Genomic DNA, 17177 nt, shown 5'->3' on the forward strand with positions numbered 1-17177 from the left:
CACCAAGCCTTGTCCTTATTAGCCAATCTGCCTTAATTAAGACCCATGGCTTATACAGTTCATTGGGCAGTTTCATAATGCCAAGATTATATGTATTGTGCTAACAATGCAAGACATTTTGCTGAGGTTTTATTGAATAAACAGAAACTGAACATTGAACAATTCAAGCGCTATTAAGCTTATGGATTTCAGCAGTCCTGGTCTAGTGGGAAACAGTTAGCTGGTTAATGCCAAAAAGGCATTTCCCCACCATTGTTTTGGCATATTACTTAATGAAGTGCATCGTTTTACGATGCACTTAACATCATGGCTAGAAAAAGCAAGTGCGTGTAAACTGGCCCATATTTGAGTGGCAGCTCTAAATGAAAGGAGTTCAGCACCCACCCCTTGAAGTCCACGCTGGCCCTTTGTTTGTATTACCAATCATCCATGCTGACTCTGGGATCAACACCAGGGTGCTCAGTCTGAAAGATACACATCCATCATGAGAAAACATACCCTTTTCTTTCAACATTATGCATGTCAAGTTTGGTACTAATGGTTGGAAAAAATCAGTCACAAGGAGCCACAACTGCTGTTGGAAAAAGGAAAGGTTCCTCCTGTGCAAGCACCGAGTCATTGCTGACCCGTAGAGGGACACCGCTTTCGCTGGTGTTTTCATGGCAGACTATAGCGGGGTGGTTTGCCATTGCCTTCCCCAGTCGTGACTACCTTTGCCCCAGCAAGCTGGGTATTCATTTTACCGACCTCGGAAGGATGGAGGGCTGAGTCGACCTGAGCCGGCTACCTGGGACCCAGCTTCCGCTGGGATCGAACTCAGGTCGTGGGGAGAGTTTCGGTTGCAATACTGCCGCCTACTACTCTGCGCCACACGAGGCTCCACTCATTTACTTCATTGTTAGGCACCATACATAACATCAAAGTGACACAGTCCCTGCTCAGGAGCTGGCCATCCACTTATTCATACACATCTGTTTTTGTTGCCCTTCCTTCTATGCAATGTGCGATGCGCAGGTATTTCTTCTTCAAAGTACACGCATAATAAAGTTGCTTCAGGGGAGCAAATTTACTACAATTACCTATCAGTCCATAAACAGACACTCCATATATGCTCAGTTAGTATCACCCTGCGAGGATCAGTGTTTCCCCACAGCCGTCACAGATTTTACACAGGGGACAGTGAATCTCAGTGAGAGTGACTCAGTGAGAATGACTTACTTCAAGGATAACCTGATGGGATCTAAGCTAGTGGTGAAGAAGAAAGAAAGAGATCTTGGGGCTGTGATGGACAGCTCAGTGAAAATGTCAACCCACTGTGCCGTTGCTGTAAAAAAAGAAAACTCCGTGTTAGGCATAAGGAAAGGAATTGAGCATAAAACTACCAATACCATACTGCCTTTATACAAATCTAGGGTGTGACCACACTTAAGAGTACCATGTTCAGTTCTCATCACCACACCTAAAAACAGATATTGTAGTGCTGGAAAAGTGCAGAAAAGACTTCTCCACACAGCACATAGTCAAACTATGGAATTTGCTACCAAAAACATAGTGATGGCCACTGATTTGGATAGCCTTAAAAGGGGGTTAGACAAATTCCTGGAGAAGAAGGCTATCAATGGCTATTAGTCCTGATGGCTACGTGCTATCATCTGTATCAGACGCAGTATGCCTATGCACACCAGTTACTGGGGAACATGGGTGGGAGGGTGCTGTTGCACTCATGTCCTGCTTGTGGATTTCCTGTAGACAGCTGGTCGGCCAGTGTATGAAGAGAATGCTGGACTGGATGGACTCTTGGTCTGATCTGGCATGGCTCTCCTTATATTCGTATGCCCAAAGCCACCTAGTAAGTCCATGGCAGAGCTAGAATTTGAACCCAACGTCCAGTTCCTATGTGCAGCAACCACCTTTGTAGCTGCCTGTTCTATGGATATTAAGATTCTCAGTTATTTAGGTAAGAATGCAAAGAGAAATATAAAGACCAGGTGAGGAAGGCATCAAACACTCTCAGTTGCACTTCCCGGGTCAAACTTGCAAAATAAATTTGAGAAAACATTAATTCTGTCTCTTATCTCTGCCTTGCAAATGAATCCACAGCATTTGTACTAGTCCAATTGCTCACACATAGTGGCATTAGCCATTTGTAGCATGATTGCCAGAAAGAAAGAAAGAAAGAAAGAAAGAAAGAAAGAAAGAAAGAAAGGAAGGAAGGAAGGAAGGAAGGAAGGAAGGAAGGAAGGAAGGAAGGAAGGGGGACACACCCAACATCCAGTTTGCAAGAATTTCCTCACCTGAAAGCAGTCTTTTCTCACCCCAGCCAGCCAAGCCTGCTGCCTTAACCCTATTACAGCACAATCTATGTCTCCCCCCACACACACACCTTTGGTGAATGCATGCACACCTGTGTAGATGTTTAACTGTGCGGACTTATTGTGCAGACTTATTTTGTGGGTGGTTTCACTGCAACATCTTATGAGGCTTCTCCACCTGGAGCTTTTATCCTCCTATTGAGATTAGTTACTCACGACAGTTTGCGGGTCCTTTAGATGACGTCGTCAACCTCCAGGGCGTCTCCCACACTAAACAACCTTTATTCCATTTTTTAAAAGATCAGAGATAATGAGCTATCAAATAATCACGCTTGAGTTTCGTTTGAGTTCCCTTGTGAAGAGGAAATCTAGCAATAAGAGGAGCTAGACCACAGCTCCATCTAGCGGCTGCATAATGAAACATATGGAAGATTCAGATATGGGAGAAAAGGGCTGGGAAAGGGGGGGAAGCACATGTAAAGGGAGTCCGTTGTGATCCTGCATTTAAAATGCAAGCAGAAAGCCCAGATTTAGATGAAGGATTTTAGGCTGGTGTAGAGATGCTCCTGATCATGTAGCCCCCAGGTAATTCCTGCATATATCGATTTAAAAGAAGTATGAGTGATGTGTGTGTGTGTGTGTGTGTGTGTGTGTGTGTGAGAGAGAGAGAGAGAGAGAGAGAGAGAACATGCGGAAGGGGAAGGGTCAGCTGGGAATGTGTAGTAATGCAGATTTGGGGTGCCTATAGATGCCTGGGCATGTTCTTTGTACAGAGATATTCCCAGTAAGGAGGAGGGAAGGGTTGAGTTCTCTCCCTCTCTTCAGCCTCTCAGAGTTTCAGAGCTACTTTGCCTTTCCAGGCACCTTGCTCTCCTCTTTGCCAGATGTGTGCCATGCACGAGCCACTTCCAGTTTCCTGGAACAACCTACCAATGCATTATCCCATTATTTGTGGGATAAACAATTCCATGTTAACTCAAACCTTGTTCTTAACCCACAAATTGCTGCCAGATGCCACCGTTACATCCAAACAGGGCCACTCTCTCCCACACACATGCACACCTGAAACCGATTCTGCAGGCTGAAGACATTCCTGCTAGTACTAACCATAATCGTGCAGTGCTTGCCCACACCGTAATCACTAGTGCAGGAACACCTCAAGAAAAAAGCCATCATAAAACTGGTCTGCAAAATACTTGAATATAGAGGCAGAAATCACAGGGGGACTACAGGTTGGCAAGTGTGATGTGGCATGCAAAAACACCCTAGTGTAGATTGGCTACAAGACACCACGTGAATATCCTAACAGTCCTTGTGATATGTTTAAGGTATGGAAAATTTTGTGCTTGGTTTCTTTCTTTAAAAGGCATTATTCTTTTTTATGCGATCCTTTGGCATCCTGCCAGTTTCAGTCCCTTTCTCCAGTAGATGGAGTTGACTGAGGACCTGGTTCCCAAAAGCACATTCATCACTTGTTGCAGCTTTACGTGGGGGCTTGCGTGTACGAATCTGCCATCAAACTGTCCCATCACTTCAAACACAATGCTTTGCAATGGAGTCATCAGTTCGCACATACAGATGCCAGCATCAACAGACAGCAAGTCAGCACCAGTGATCAACTTCCTGGCCACAATCCAACAGAAGACTTAAGGTGTTGCTTAACCTTAGTACCATCTGGGAGCCATGGAGTGCCGCAGACAAACTGCGCTCTTTGGGCCTTGTCAGCTTACAAGAGGAGCAGGGGGGCGGTGGGACGACCCACTAATTCTCTTATGCAGCCTCTGCTCTTCTTGGGAGTTCCATGGAAAGGGGGATTGGGGGTGGGGGGCAGGACTTCTCTTGCTCTTTGTCTCATGGGGTTCTTGAAGCAGTTCTGTTTTCAATCAGTTTGCGTTAGTTTTTTACCACCATGTCACAACTACATGGGGGTGTCCAGCCACAGGATAGGTTCTGCCTCGCCCAAACCTCCGCCTTATAGCATTTGTTTGTGGGCATGACAGCAACAGCCAACCCTTGTTGTGTGTCAGAAGCGTGTTGCCTCTGAACACAGGGAACACGTTGAGCCACTGCAATAGGTCCGCCCGCCTAGCAGAGGGGAAAGGCTGCCAAGAGTCAAAACCTCAAATTGAAGCGGTTCAGCCATGGCAAAGGGGATATAGGTTCACTCCTCACTTTCAGAATAACACTGGCATCCTTGGTGATGAAATTCCTCTTTTCTGGCAATACCTAAGTGGCCACCCAAGGCCTGTGCTGTGATTTGCCAAGCTGCCTGCTGAAAGGGGAGGAAGAAGCTGAGGCTGGGGAGCTTGTGCCCTTGGCTCCTGAAGGGACCATCGATGGCCTGAGAGGAGTGTTGGGGCATCCCCTCCCCCACCTTCCCTGGGACAACTTACGATCTGTGTGCCCTGGGAATGGCAGAAGAGAAGCCCAGAGCAGAGAGCTCTTGCCATCGGCTCCTCAAGAGACCTTCAATCTGCTGGAGAGGACTATACTGTGGCAGCTTTGGGGAGGTGTTTTTGGTAACATTTTGTTCGTTTCTGTATTTAAAAATGGCAAACTGCCTTGATATCCTTGGCAGAAAGGCAGCATAGAAATGTATTAAATACATAAATAATAGTCATTGTCTTGATCCTTTCTTTAAAAAAAAAATCTAAAATATTGGCCATCATCACATTTTGTGGCCATTTCTTATTCTTATTTTCTCTTTCTGAAAAAAGAATCCAAAACCAATTATCAAAAATAACATTTAATGATTACTGGTCAGGAGAATTACAATCTCAGTGGAAACAACACATGACAATAATATTAGTTCCCATTTAGTTACAATAGCATTTAGTGTTACATATCTACTGGTTGATTCAACAACCTTATAAAGGAGCGTGAAATGATTCTTCCCATATCATAAGGGTGACACTGAAAAAGCGACTTGCCAAGGGACAGTGACCAAGTTCATGGCAGAAGCGACATCTGAATTGGGGACCCTGTTTCACAGCTCATATTCTTACCTAAAAATAATAATGGGAAGAAACCACAATGGCTCAAAGGTAGAGCACTGACTGCTTTGCGTACAAAAGATCCCAGATTCAACCTGCAGAATCTCTAGCTAAAAGGATCAGGTAGCAAGCAGGTGATGTAAAAGAAAGACCTGCTTGAGACCTGGAAAAGTTGCTGCCAGTCAGAGTAAGTACTGGACTTACTCTGGATTTTGAAAAGGAGTGAATCCTCTCTTGTGCCATCTAAACAGAAATGAACATAAAAAGACAGAGATTCTGCATCTTCCTCACTGTCCAGGTCTCCAAGTAGGGTAGGAAAAACTCCCTGTAACCCTAGGAAGCCATTGCTGTTAGTCAGTGTTGACAATACTGGCCTAGATGGACCAAGGATCTGACTCAGTAGAAGGCAGCTTCCTATGTTGCTATGTCCGAACAAATGGAAAACTTTGACTCAGAAGCAACAAGAAAGCAGCAACTTCAGACGCCACTGAACTACATAAAAGATCTGCTTCTGGCATGATTGCCTCATTATCACCTCCTTAAAATAAAATGTTAGCAAATATATGTATTCTACATGTCTGATGGCTACACTTATCAGATAAAGTTCATTAATCCTTTGATTGGACTGATTGATTGATTGATTGACTGATTGACTGATTGATGGACTGGATTCTTCCTTCAACAATGGACTAACACACATCAAGAAACACACTTCATTTCTTGGGAATGGTCTCCTCTCCCTTGTAAACAACAATGTTCTTGTCTGTTTCATACACTTTGACTTTATAAAGAGTTCCCACAGGGAGGCGCTTCAGAAGATTTTCCCAGATGAACACAGCAACGTTCTCAGTAGTACTGTTGAGAAAAACTATGTGAGTTAAGTATTCTGCCTTTCTAGTTACAGTTCTGACATCTACACTGAGACTAGGGATGTGCCACAACCAGAGGGAGAAGCTGCTTCTGCTCACTACAATGGTTGCATCAACAGATCATTGCACAACGATCTGCAAGAGGCCTGCACTGAAGACGTACCCCCACACTTCCCTGAATATTTTCAGAGATTACTCTTGAGTTTCAGGAAGTTAAAGGCTTTTGTGCTAATACACATGTACAGGTATCTGTACACTCATGTAAGAAACTGTTACTGAGGTTAGCCCTATCTGAGTACAAATCAGCAAGGACAAACCGACCCACTCACATTACATCACCATCTATTTATCACCCACAACAGTGTGGTGTTATTAGGGCAGCATGGGGACACATACCAGGATAAATCAGAACCATCACTTTGGAAACAGTATCAGAGGAACCACAAAAAGAGCTCTAGAGAACTAACAGATGCTGTGTTAGCTTGAAAAAAAGCTTGTAGCCCTCACCACTGGCACAGAAAGTTTTACAAGTGTGCAGGCAGTATGTGCCAGAAGTTATGAAATGGGGAGGGAAAGCAGAGGAACCTTCTATGGGGCTCTTCTGCTGTCACAGTGGGATTTACCCAGACGGAAGGCAAGTGACATTACTTTGCCTAAAGAGCGTATGCAATTTGGGTTTGAGTAAGAGAAACTCAGCAATCCCAGAACAGCATCAGGAAATTACCCTGCTAAGGGCAGGGACCTGAGAATTGCCTACCTTACAACATCAGCAAAGTAGGGAACATCCTTATCCAGATTCTTGTGGTCAAGAGGCTTCATGATGGCTTCCTAAGGGTAGAGAGTCAGGCAGTTACATCTGCAAACCGTGCTCCAGAACAGAGGGCAGGCCTGCACTGTTTGCAGTGTTATGAAGTACCCCAAAATTCTGCTGATCTGGGAAAATGTGGCCTGTATCTGGACAGGGACTAAGGTTTTTTGGTCTTGGAGAAGGGCAGAAAAACAGGTCCCATAGGATGTTAAGGCCTTGCACAACCCAAGAGGAGATGTAGACTTCTTGCATAAACTTTCTGGCCAGCCACTGTGCTCTGATTGCCTTAATTCCTCAATTATCACTTGCAAATTTCAGGTCTTGCCTCAGGACAACAACTACAGAAGCCCTTACCATGAAAATATTTTATGCTGATTTCTAACCTTCCTGTTTAAGCCAAATAGAAAGGGAAAAAAAGAATTCAATCCCTTTTAAAGCTGTAAGACCCTGAAAACCCAATATTTTGTAAGCAAGCATGCCTACATGACTCTTTTGTCACCTTTGCTTAAGACCATCACCAAAATCCCCCTGGCTATCTTGCTCACCTGGACCTGTGAAAGCCAGAAATATGCACCCATCAACTCCCATCCTTTCCTCACATCAGGAAAGAAAGAGAATCCCATTGCCTTCTTTTTTCCCTTAATGTCTGACACCTAAAAATCCATGCTCCCACATCTCGTATGAAAGATTTGTTTTGTTTTATTCTGATTACTACATCCTGAGAGAAAAAGGATAAAAACAGCAACTGAAATTCACAGAACAAGCAGCTAGGGAAAGAAGGAAAGAGGATTCCTTCCATCCTTTCTGCTCAAAAGAGCAACCCCCACCCCCTTTTCCTCCCTTCTTTCTCCCCTTCTTTCCCAGAGAAAGAACTCAACAGAGCTTCCCATCACTTCACAAGGCAGCAGATAAGGAGAGGTAAATCCCTGCATCACCTTTTCTTCCCCTTCTCTCTCTTTTCTTCCCATTTCTTAATATTCCACCCAATACCAAACTCCAAAACTCCTAGGCTTTAGCTCTTTCTCCATCCACTTTCTCCCCAAACCCTGCATTTTCTCTAAAACTCTCTAAAACTGTCTCAATCCTCCCAGTCTGTTACTCCCCCATTCAAATCATCCCAAGCTGAAAGTTCCTTCCCCCAAACACTTTCTCTCTCCTATACACACACACACACACACACACACACACTTCTATGCATTCCAGTGTACTTCACTACTGACTTTAAATGCTTATCTTTAACCTTCTGAGTGTTAATGTACGATTCTAATTCCCCAAATGTATGTATAGTTCTAATTCCCCTGATGTGTGATTTTAATTCATTTTAAATTCCTCTTTAATAAATCAAGGAATTGATTTCAAAGACCTTGTTGTGGTCTCTGACTCTCTCAATCTGGGGCGGTATCAGGTTTTCCTAAGTGCCCAGAGTTCAACGCCAAAAGATCCCTCAAGTATGTGTTTGGTTTACATGTATGCGATATGCATGTCTATGTAAAATAAAGCATACTTCGTAACAGCAGGTCGGCTGTTAATTCTTGTGATATATGTGCAATTATTTCCAGCTATTTTAATGGATCATGTTGTTGGAGACCTGTCTTGTGTATAAAGGCGGGCAAGAAATATTTCATTGCTTGGATTGAAAACTGCCACCACCACCACCACTCTGGCAAAGGATTCAGAATACTGGTGCACTGTAGTCTCCAACTGAGCCTTTTCCAGTGGGAGGATTCCCCCACATACATTTCAGATCTCGGGAGACAAGCAGTCGGTTTGCCCTCCACCCCCCTGGCCTCTGTTTTGGAGCCTTCTGTGTCCCCTGCCTCTTATCTTCCACCCATTTGCATGAAGATGCAAACACTCTCAGGTTGCACTCCAATACCACGCATGTCCCCTCCATCATTAGATTTCTCTCTCATGGCAACATCCAGTCTCCCAGTCTCCACAACGCACGATTCCCCACTTCATCCATGGGGCACTTTGGCAATCACTGCAAAAACACATCATTATTACCTCCATGTAGTCTTTTAGATCCACAAGGTTGATCACCATCCCGGTAGTGGGGTCGATCTACAAGGCAAATACAAAACAAAGCCTGGGCGGCAGTCCTAAAAGCATCATTTGGAAGTCCTTGCTCACGAGGATCAAGCTCAGGCTTAAGGGTCCACAATTTTGCTCAACATGCTTGTGGACCCGGCTAACCTTGGGATGAACCGAGGTACTTTTGGTGGGAGACAAGAGGAGGCTGGGGGATGTTGACCTGGTGTTGAATGGGGTACGGCTACCCTTGAAAGACCAGGTCCGCAGCCTGGGGGTCATTTTGGACTCCCAGCTGTCCATGGAGGCTCAGGTGTCAGCTGTGAGCCGGACAGCACTGTATCAACTCCATCTGATACAGCGGCTGCGCCCCTTCCTTCCCGACCATCTGCTCCCATCGGTAGTACATGCCCTGGTCTCCTCTCATTTAGACTACTGTAATGCGCTCTACGTGGGGTTACCCTTGAAGACGGTTCAGAAGCTGCAGCTGGTACAGAACGCGGCGGCTCACCTGATTAAAGGCAGCCGCCGGTGAGATCACATCACTCCAGTGCTGAAGAAGTTGCACTGGTTACCAGTTGTTTTCCAGGCCAAATTCAAGGTGTTGGTTTTGACCTTTAAAATCCTATATGGTTCCAGCCCAGCCTATCTTAAGGAGCGCCTCCAGCAACACCAGATAGGCCGCTCAACAAGATCAGCCTCGGATGGCCTTCTCTCTGTCCCATCAGCCTGGACAGCTAGACTGGTGGGGACAAGGGAGAGGGCCTTTTCTGTGGTAGCCCCCACTCTGTGGAACTCCCTCCCTAAGGAACTCCGTCATGCCCCCTCTTTAATGAGCTTCCGCCGTGCATTAAAAACGTGGTTGTTCAGGCAGGCATTTGGGGTGGGTTAGGGTATTTTAGAAAATGTTTTTATTGTATAATTTTATTGTTTTAAACTGTTTTTATTGTATGTTGTACATTGCCCAGAGTGGCTGGGTGACCAGCCAGATGGGCGATTAATACATTTAATAATAATAAATGAAGCTCCTGGAGGGCCTCTGAAGCCCAGCCCAACTGCGGGGATGATCTGTGCACTGTCCTCAGCTTGAAAGCTGGGGATTCTTTGGGTGCTGCACTCCCGAGGCCATCTAAGTTCAGAACTGGGAGTGAAAGGTCCTCGGGCAAATATTTTGGTTTGGCCACCAAGCCCAGCTAAACTCAGTGAGCCCTTGGTTAGGCTGCTGCTCAGGACTTGGCTTTACTGGAGCACGGCAGGCAGGGTCCCCCCTGGCCCCTGAAATGGGACTACTGGCCAGGTCCTTCACCGCAGGCACTGTTCTTCCACGGAGGCCTGCAGAACTAGAGGTTCTGTCTGTGGACAATGCGTGAGATGAGACAGGCCAACTACAAGAAGGCAGCTGCCACGTGCAGACAACAGACTGCCACAAGCAGGTCCCCTGTTGTCACAAAGTATGAATGTGCTATTCATACAAATCTATGTACGCTAACTGCAAACAATCGGTAATAGAGCTATGTATCAGCTAACGGTGAGTGCTGGAAAGTATTCTTGGAAACGAGGCAAAGAGAGTTGCCACAAGTGGCCTGGTTAATTCCGGGAAGCAAAAAACTCATTACCTCATGGGGAGAGAAACCTAAGCGAGAATGCTTCTAAACCCACAAGTAAACCAGGCTGCATTAAGGAAAGGCCCTCCTGAGGTCATGATCAGAAGATATGACTAAATCCAAAAAGTCAAGATGCACAGATGTGTGTTCAAAACAAAAGAACTAGTGCTATTACTGGGGTTAGATAGTAGAACCAGGATTAGTGGTATGAACAGTCTGAAACCTGGGATGAGGTAATCAACGTAAATGTTATAAAAGACAAGGGTTTCATCTGTTTTAGAGACAGTTCCTGGCAGAATGAAAAGGGTACCAAACATGATTACCTAACCTGTGCTAACCGATCTTACCAGATTGGTAACTGGAAGATCTTAATGATGACTGCTTTGTTGGTTGAGAAGAACAGAACTTTAATCTTACTAAGAAATTCACTAGCCATGATTTCTATTGTGCTTGTAATCATCCTAACTGCACTGTATGTAGTCACGTGATTTGCTTTTTTATCATTTCAAAGTTTTGTTATTCTCTAATACTGTTTGAGCAATAAATATACGTTTTGTGGTACCACATCATGTTATTTGGCTTGAGCAGGTTTCAGGGACGACAACCCACGTAATCTTTAAGTCTTGAAGACCAAAACACTCAGCTGGGATTTACATATCTGCCGCTGAGTGAGGTCTGTCCATATAGCCACTGTTTTCTCACTTGGTCAGGTGAGTCACAGACACACTTGTTCAAAGAGAAATAAGCTTGTTGGATGGAGCAGAAATTGGTATCCCATCTCACTGTGACAAGAGAAACACACCTGTAGGCCAAAAGAGAGGCAATAACGGAATCCACAAAGAGATGTGCCTGTCTACCACCTTTAGATCTCAGTCCAAATAAGGCACACATCCTACTTTGCTCCTCCTTCTGATGGCCCCTGTTAAGGAACCAGCCCTATCAGAAGGCCTGGACACCCTCTTAAGAGCCAAAATGTGCATTTCTGCACCTCACACTGATGTTGGTAGGCAGTTTATTGGAAAAGACTTTGGTCTCCAACGGTTGGTGAGAGACTAGGAAGTTCTACATGGTGTGTTCAGGGAGGATTTTCTATCCCTGATGCATGAGAGATTCTGTTTAAAACAACAGTTCCAGCAGAGGGAAGTGGGCAAGAGAATGGAAATAGTTTCTAATGACATGCTCTTCTTCCTGCTCAGAAAACAAAGTTCTTCTTTCAGATATTTAATTTCTGCTAATCCCTGCTCCCTACAAATCACAGTTATAATTCCAACTGGAGACAACATCCATTCAAGGCAGTAGCATCAGAATTCTCCCTTCTGTACTGATAAAAAGAAATTGCCTACTGTTTCCCAATAGCACTGGGTCTCAGAGATCTAAGTTTAATGCTGGTGTGTGTGTTTTTAAACAACAAAAACATTGTAACTTTGTATATGTCTTTTATTTTTTCCAAAAATGGGAAAACCCAGGCATGCAGGCACCACGAGGCCCACCCTTCCTTTTCATCAACTCCTTGTACCTCCCTCAAAGCCCCTGATACAAAGCTGAATTATACCGAGTCAGACCACTTAGCCCAGTTTTGTCCACTCTGGTTGGCAGTGAGTCTCCACGGTCTTTCTCATTGCCTGCTACCTAGAATTCTTCCACTGGTGATTGACTACGAGACCTTCTACATGCAAACCAGGAGCTCTCTTGCTGAGGTAAGGTCATCAGATAATAATCTGGACCCACTTCGCCTTGTCCCCCCATCTTTTCATCTCAATGGCAACAACCATCATGACACCAGTTTGTCAAATCTGAGTAATAAAGAAATAACTTCAAGTACCACAATATATGATATTTGTGACTGCCTGCTTGGTGCGGAAGTAATCCTTGGACTTCATCTTGACAGGACAGCCAGCCCTCATAGCGGATACTGGATTCTGAGATAGGATGAATAAGGCACCACATCTTGGAAGCAAGGGAGACATGGCCTGGATGTGCACCACAAACAGCTTTGTGCTCAGGAGATTTTGAGGAATCTAGAGTCACAAGTACCCCCTCCAGTCATGAGGGAAATCCCTTTTTCTGTACTCAACGCACTAGTGCACACTAAGAGTCACCTCCATTTTCTAGGTCAAAATCCAAAAACCACAGGTTGGTGAAACCTTTATTAGAGCTTACCAAAATATCACCCAAGTGCTGACTGGATAAAACCCAAGGTGGTTGTTAGAAATATAATGCTAATGTCAAACAACCTGAAACATATTTCAGTATCTGAAAGGACCACACTTACCTCTCCACGTACAGTTACTTCGACTAGAAAAAGAAGAAAACAGAAGCAAATACCAAGTCATGAGTTGAGCTTCAAGTTATGATAACCAACTATAAAGACACACACAAGAAACTGATCAACGTCAGCAAGATTTTATTTAAAAAAAAAACACCCTATCTCTTTCCATTCATCTTCCTCTGCCCACATTAATATAAATGTTAACTGAAAAGAATAGGTACTTGCCAACAAAGGGAAAAATAGTTCCATTTGATTTGCTACTACTCTGAGAAAAAAGGAATAGAGACATGGGAGTCACCATTTCAGATAAAGGTCCCTTCTGCTGCATTTAACTACGGATGCATGAACATTCCCATGTTGGTTTTTTGCAAGTGTTCCTTTTGCATAAAAGCTGGTGGGCTTTTGTTAGTACTCAAAAATGAATGCTTGTATACACATACACACACACACACACACACACACACACAATTGCTTTCTCCTCCCCAACTGAAGGGCTGCTCCTAGGAAAACTGCTGTGTTGGGGCGGGGGGGGGGGGGAACCCATGAAACATAAGAATGTAAGAAGAGTCCTCGTGAATCAGAAGCCAACAAAAAGGGGAACCCCATAAGGAATGCTGAAAGGCCAAAAGCAAAGGGATAGGCAAAAAGGATGTTTTATTCAATGAAAGAAAAAGGTTCCAATGAATTTCCAATCATATTCAGGTACTTCTTCAGGTAAATTAGCACAATGCAACAAGTGTTGTTTGCTCATCAGATGCCAGTCCTATGCTATGTCCATGAAGAAGTACCTGCATGTGGTTGGAAAAGCGTTGGAACATTTTTCTTTTGATGAATAAAACATCCTTTTTTTCTAGTCCTTTGCTTTTGGCTTTTTGGCAGTCCCTGCTGTATCATCCCGAAGGCCTACGTAGTCCAGCACTCTGTTCACACAGTGGTCAACCAGCTGCCTGTGGTAAGCCCACAAGTAGGACATAAGTGCTGGACTCTTGGAGCAGGAGGGCCCCTACTTTGGGTAGGTTTTTGGCACCTACCAGAAGCAACATGACATGAGCCCATCTAGCTGAGCCTCCTGTTTCCAGTGGCCAACAACATGCTTCTGGGAATTCTGCGAGGAAGGCATGAGTGCAAAAGCCCTCCCTGGTTGGTTGTCTCCAACATCAGTTATTCATTTATTACATTTCCAGTCAAAATCCATAGAGTGTAATAACTATATTAGGCCAACTCAAAGATTACAAAGAATGTGCAAGCTTTTGAGAACTCCAGATTTCTTTATCAGGCAAGATGTTACAAAAAGCAGGTTAGCCGGGTGGGGGGGTGGGGGATAGAAGTTGGGAGAAAGCCTGACTAGATGTTGTATTCAGGATGTCCGCACAGTCAAAGTGTTAAGAAGATATGGAGGAGGAGGGTTTGCAGACATTAAAATTGGGCTTTTAGAGACCAGTGGGGTTGATCACAAAGGTAGGAAGTGACTGAACAGAAGGAAAACCACTGAGGGCCAGCTACAATTTAATGCTTTTTCTCTACAGAGGAATACATGGAAAAATGTGTCAGTAATGCAAAATTCACATGGATTTTGCAAGATACATTTGCATGCAGAAAGAGCCAGTAAAATAGTATTTTGATTGTTGATGCAATCGATTTTCCATTCCAACACAAGCTTTCTCACATATATCCAAAGGAATACCACCTGCACAGGAATACCACCATTATATACCACCAGGAATACAGCACATTTATCAGGGATTATGTACAAACAAGCCTCTGCTCAGGAGAGTTTAAAGTCAGTAAGTTTGGAGTCAAGTCCTATCCTAATGCTATGAATTTTAAAACCACACACCTCTGTGGCTGTACAGAAATGCTCAGGTTAGCTGCTCCTCACCTTTGTAGTTGTGTCCATGTCCATTGGGGTTATTGCATTTCCCAAAAAGTTTCTTGTTGTCTTCATCACTCAGCAACTTGCTGTGGAGGGGAGAGAATTGCATTAAAGAACTAGTTACTGGCTATGATTTTCACTGATTCAAGCTGCAATCTGGCCGGGGCATGCTGAGAGTTGTAGGGCATGCAGGCATGCATTTATTTATTTCATTTATATCCCGCCTTTTTTTCCTCCTTAAGGAACCCAAAGCGGCGTACATAATCCTCCTCCTCCTCCATTTTACCCTCACAACAACAACCCTGTGAGGTGGGTTGGGCTGAGAGTCTGTGACTGGCCCAAAGTCTCCCAATGAGCTTCCATGGCTGAGTGGGGACTAACATGCATAGGATTGCACCTTTAAACATGTAACTCAGCTTTTCCCAACCTGGTGCCCTCCAGCTGTGTTGGACTACAACTCCCATCATTCCCAAATAGAATACCCTGCCATGCTGATGGGAATGATAGGAGTTGTGATCCAACACATCTGGAGGGCACCACATTGGGAAAGGCTGATGTAATTCGTACACATGCATGCATACATGTGCCACTAATATCACAGGGCAACTTTGTCTTTACTACAGTTTTAACAAGGTTTAGCTTTACACAAGTTAACACACATTTCCGGACAGGTTCTCTGAATGTCACTTCCAACCTTATTTCATGGATGTCCTTCATGAAAGAGGAAAACAGACAGGTTTCTTTTTTGCTTTTTTTTTTGACAAAAAGAAAAGGTTTCCTCCAGAATGCCCTTTCCAACCGTATTACTCTGCAATTTTTAAATCACAGGAGTTCTGACTAATTGATTCAAGGACAACCCATAATCGAACATAGTGAAAAGAGAAACTAGTCAGGCTCTTTTAAACGACCAAAAATGCCACCTGTCTAGCTGCAAAAATAATCTGGGGCGCATTTTCACATTTAAGGCTTACAGCCCAAACCTAGACTCAGAAGCCCCACAGAGTACAGTTGAGTATTTCCTAGGAGGTGTGCAATGATTGAAAATGCTAAGGCATCAGCACCCCTTTTCAGGGACAGGGGGAGGTCTAGGTTCACCCCCTCCCCAGACACTAGAGGGACCTTTGACAGAGTCATGGTTGGCTCCAGCTGATGCATTGCTCATTCTGAGGCAAAAATCTCCACCTTCACCCTTTTCCATGCTTACCACACAGTGGTGTGTCTTCATCACTCTAGGAAAGTGAACAGACAGTCTGCAGTAGCTCAGTGGTAAGAGGGGGGTGCACTCTGCACATGTTCGAGGGCACTTTCCCTTCTCCTCAATGTCATGCTTCATGACTCCCGCTGATATTGCAGGAGATTCTGGGGCTCAGTCCTAACATAAATGAAGGCCTGGATAACTTCCTCAGCCCCGACAATTTAAAAAAAACAGGAGCTTCATATTGTTCTGCAATGATGGGGTGGAATTGGTCTGCACATGCCCAAAGGCGCTTTCTGTTACCCTTCACATAGCCAGCCCGGAGCTCACCTTTTCATATCGCAACAATTCTGTTGTCGAGCCCAGGCACCAACAAGCCCCTGGATATCCATCCACTCACACACACCCCCCTCCAAGACTGAGAGAGGGAGAGAAGGCAACAGTTATATCCCTTCCCGATATGTACGGGATACTGCTTCGAAAGCTAGAAAATTACTATATGCACGCTCGAGGGTATTGTATGGAATGGTAACTGCCCCCCCCCCAATCAATTAAGAATGTGTGCTGTTTAAACATGGCGACTCCCATCGCTTATTTGCTCAGCACTCTGCACGTGTTCAGAGGCACTCTCTCCTTTATCACTGACTTCGCACGTTACCCGTCCTCCCAACGACGTCGCCGTGGCAAACATGACCCGCTTAGACGGCGCCCACCCACCCCGCCTCGAGCCCCGCGCATGCGCACTCCTCAGCTCAGCTCGCCCGCCTCCCCATATTCTGGGCGGTGGCCGGCCGGGCAAGCAAGAAAGCTAGTGCGGGGGGACTCTCCATCTCCCCCCCCCTCACCTGTGTAGACGGTGGGAGGCGCTGAAGGAGAGGCAGCGGGACACCCTGGCCGGGCGGCTGGGCCCAGCGGAGCGCAGAGGCGGCGCCATGGCAACGCCCGGCGGGGCAGGGCAGGGCAGGGCCTAGTCGTCCCGGTCCCGATCGAGCGGTACTGAGCATGCGTAGCGCGTCGGGGAGCATGCTCAGTAGCGGCAGCTGAAGCCTCTCCCTTCGCCTCCTCCCGCAGCTTTGCCATCCTGAGGACGAAGGCTGCCATTAAAAGGAGGGTTGCGCCAGTGGGCGAAACACGTAGTTGGGGGGGGGGGGTGCACTTTGCACAGCCTCCTGCTGAGGGAGGGCGGGCGGGCGGCCTCCGCCATCCCTCGCGGCCATCCCTGC

At 45.4% G+C, this 17177-nt stretch overlaps 1 protein-coding gene across 1 annotated transcript; it reads right to left on the minus strand.

Moving 5' to 3' along the window:
* Window positions 1-1241: 1241 nt before the first annotated feature.
* On the minus strand, window positions 1242-16942 carry PTS (6-pyruvoyltetrahydropterin synthase). The gene is made up of 6 exons (XM_084803478.1): window positions 16800-16942; window positions 14766-14845; window positions 12890-12912; window positions 8990-9046; window positions 6932-7002; window positions 1242-6160 (listed from the first exon to the last, which is right to left on the minus strand). Exons 1-6 carry the CDS (start codon window positions 16886-16888, stop codon window positions 6019-6021), a joined length of 462 nt encoding a protein of 153 aa, XP_084659604.1. The 5' UTR covers window positions 16889-16942; the 3' UTR covers window positions 1242-6018.
* Window positions 16943-17177: the final 235 nt, after the last annotated feature.

Source organism: Heloderma suspectum, chromosome 6 (assembly GCF_057233095.1).
Source record: "Heloderma suspectum isolate Gila_16-S chromosome 6, 16-S_ref, whole genome shotgun sequence".
Taxonomy (NCBI): Eukaryota; Metazoa; Chordata; class Lepidosauria; order Squamata; family Helodermatidae; genus Heloderma; species Heloderma suspectum.

Excerpts from the sequence above, each read along its gene's own strand:
- PTS (XM_084803478.1), bottom strand. The coding sequence starts at position 16,888 with ATGGCGCCGCCTCTGCGCTCCGCTGGGCCCAGCCGCCCGGCCAGGGTG. Across the intron at positions 9,047-12,889 it reads AAGTAACTGTACGTGGAGAG|ATCGACCCCACTACCGGGAT; the intron begins GTAAGTGTGGTC and ends TTTGCCTTGTAG. Across the intron at positions 7,003-8,989 it reads ATCTAAAAGACTACATGGAG|GAAGCCATCATGAAGCCTCT; the intron begins GTAATAATGATG and ends CTCTACCCTTAG.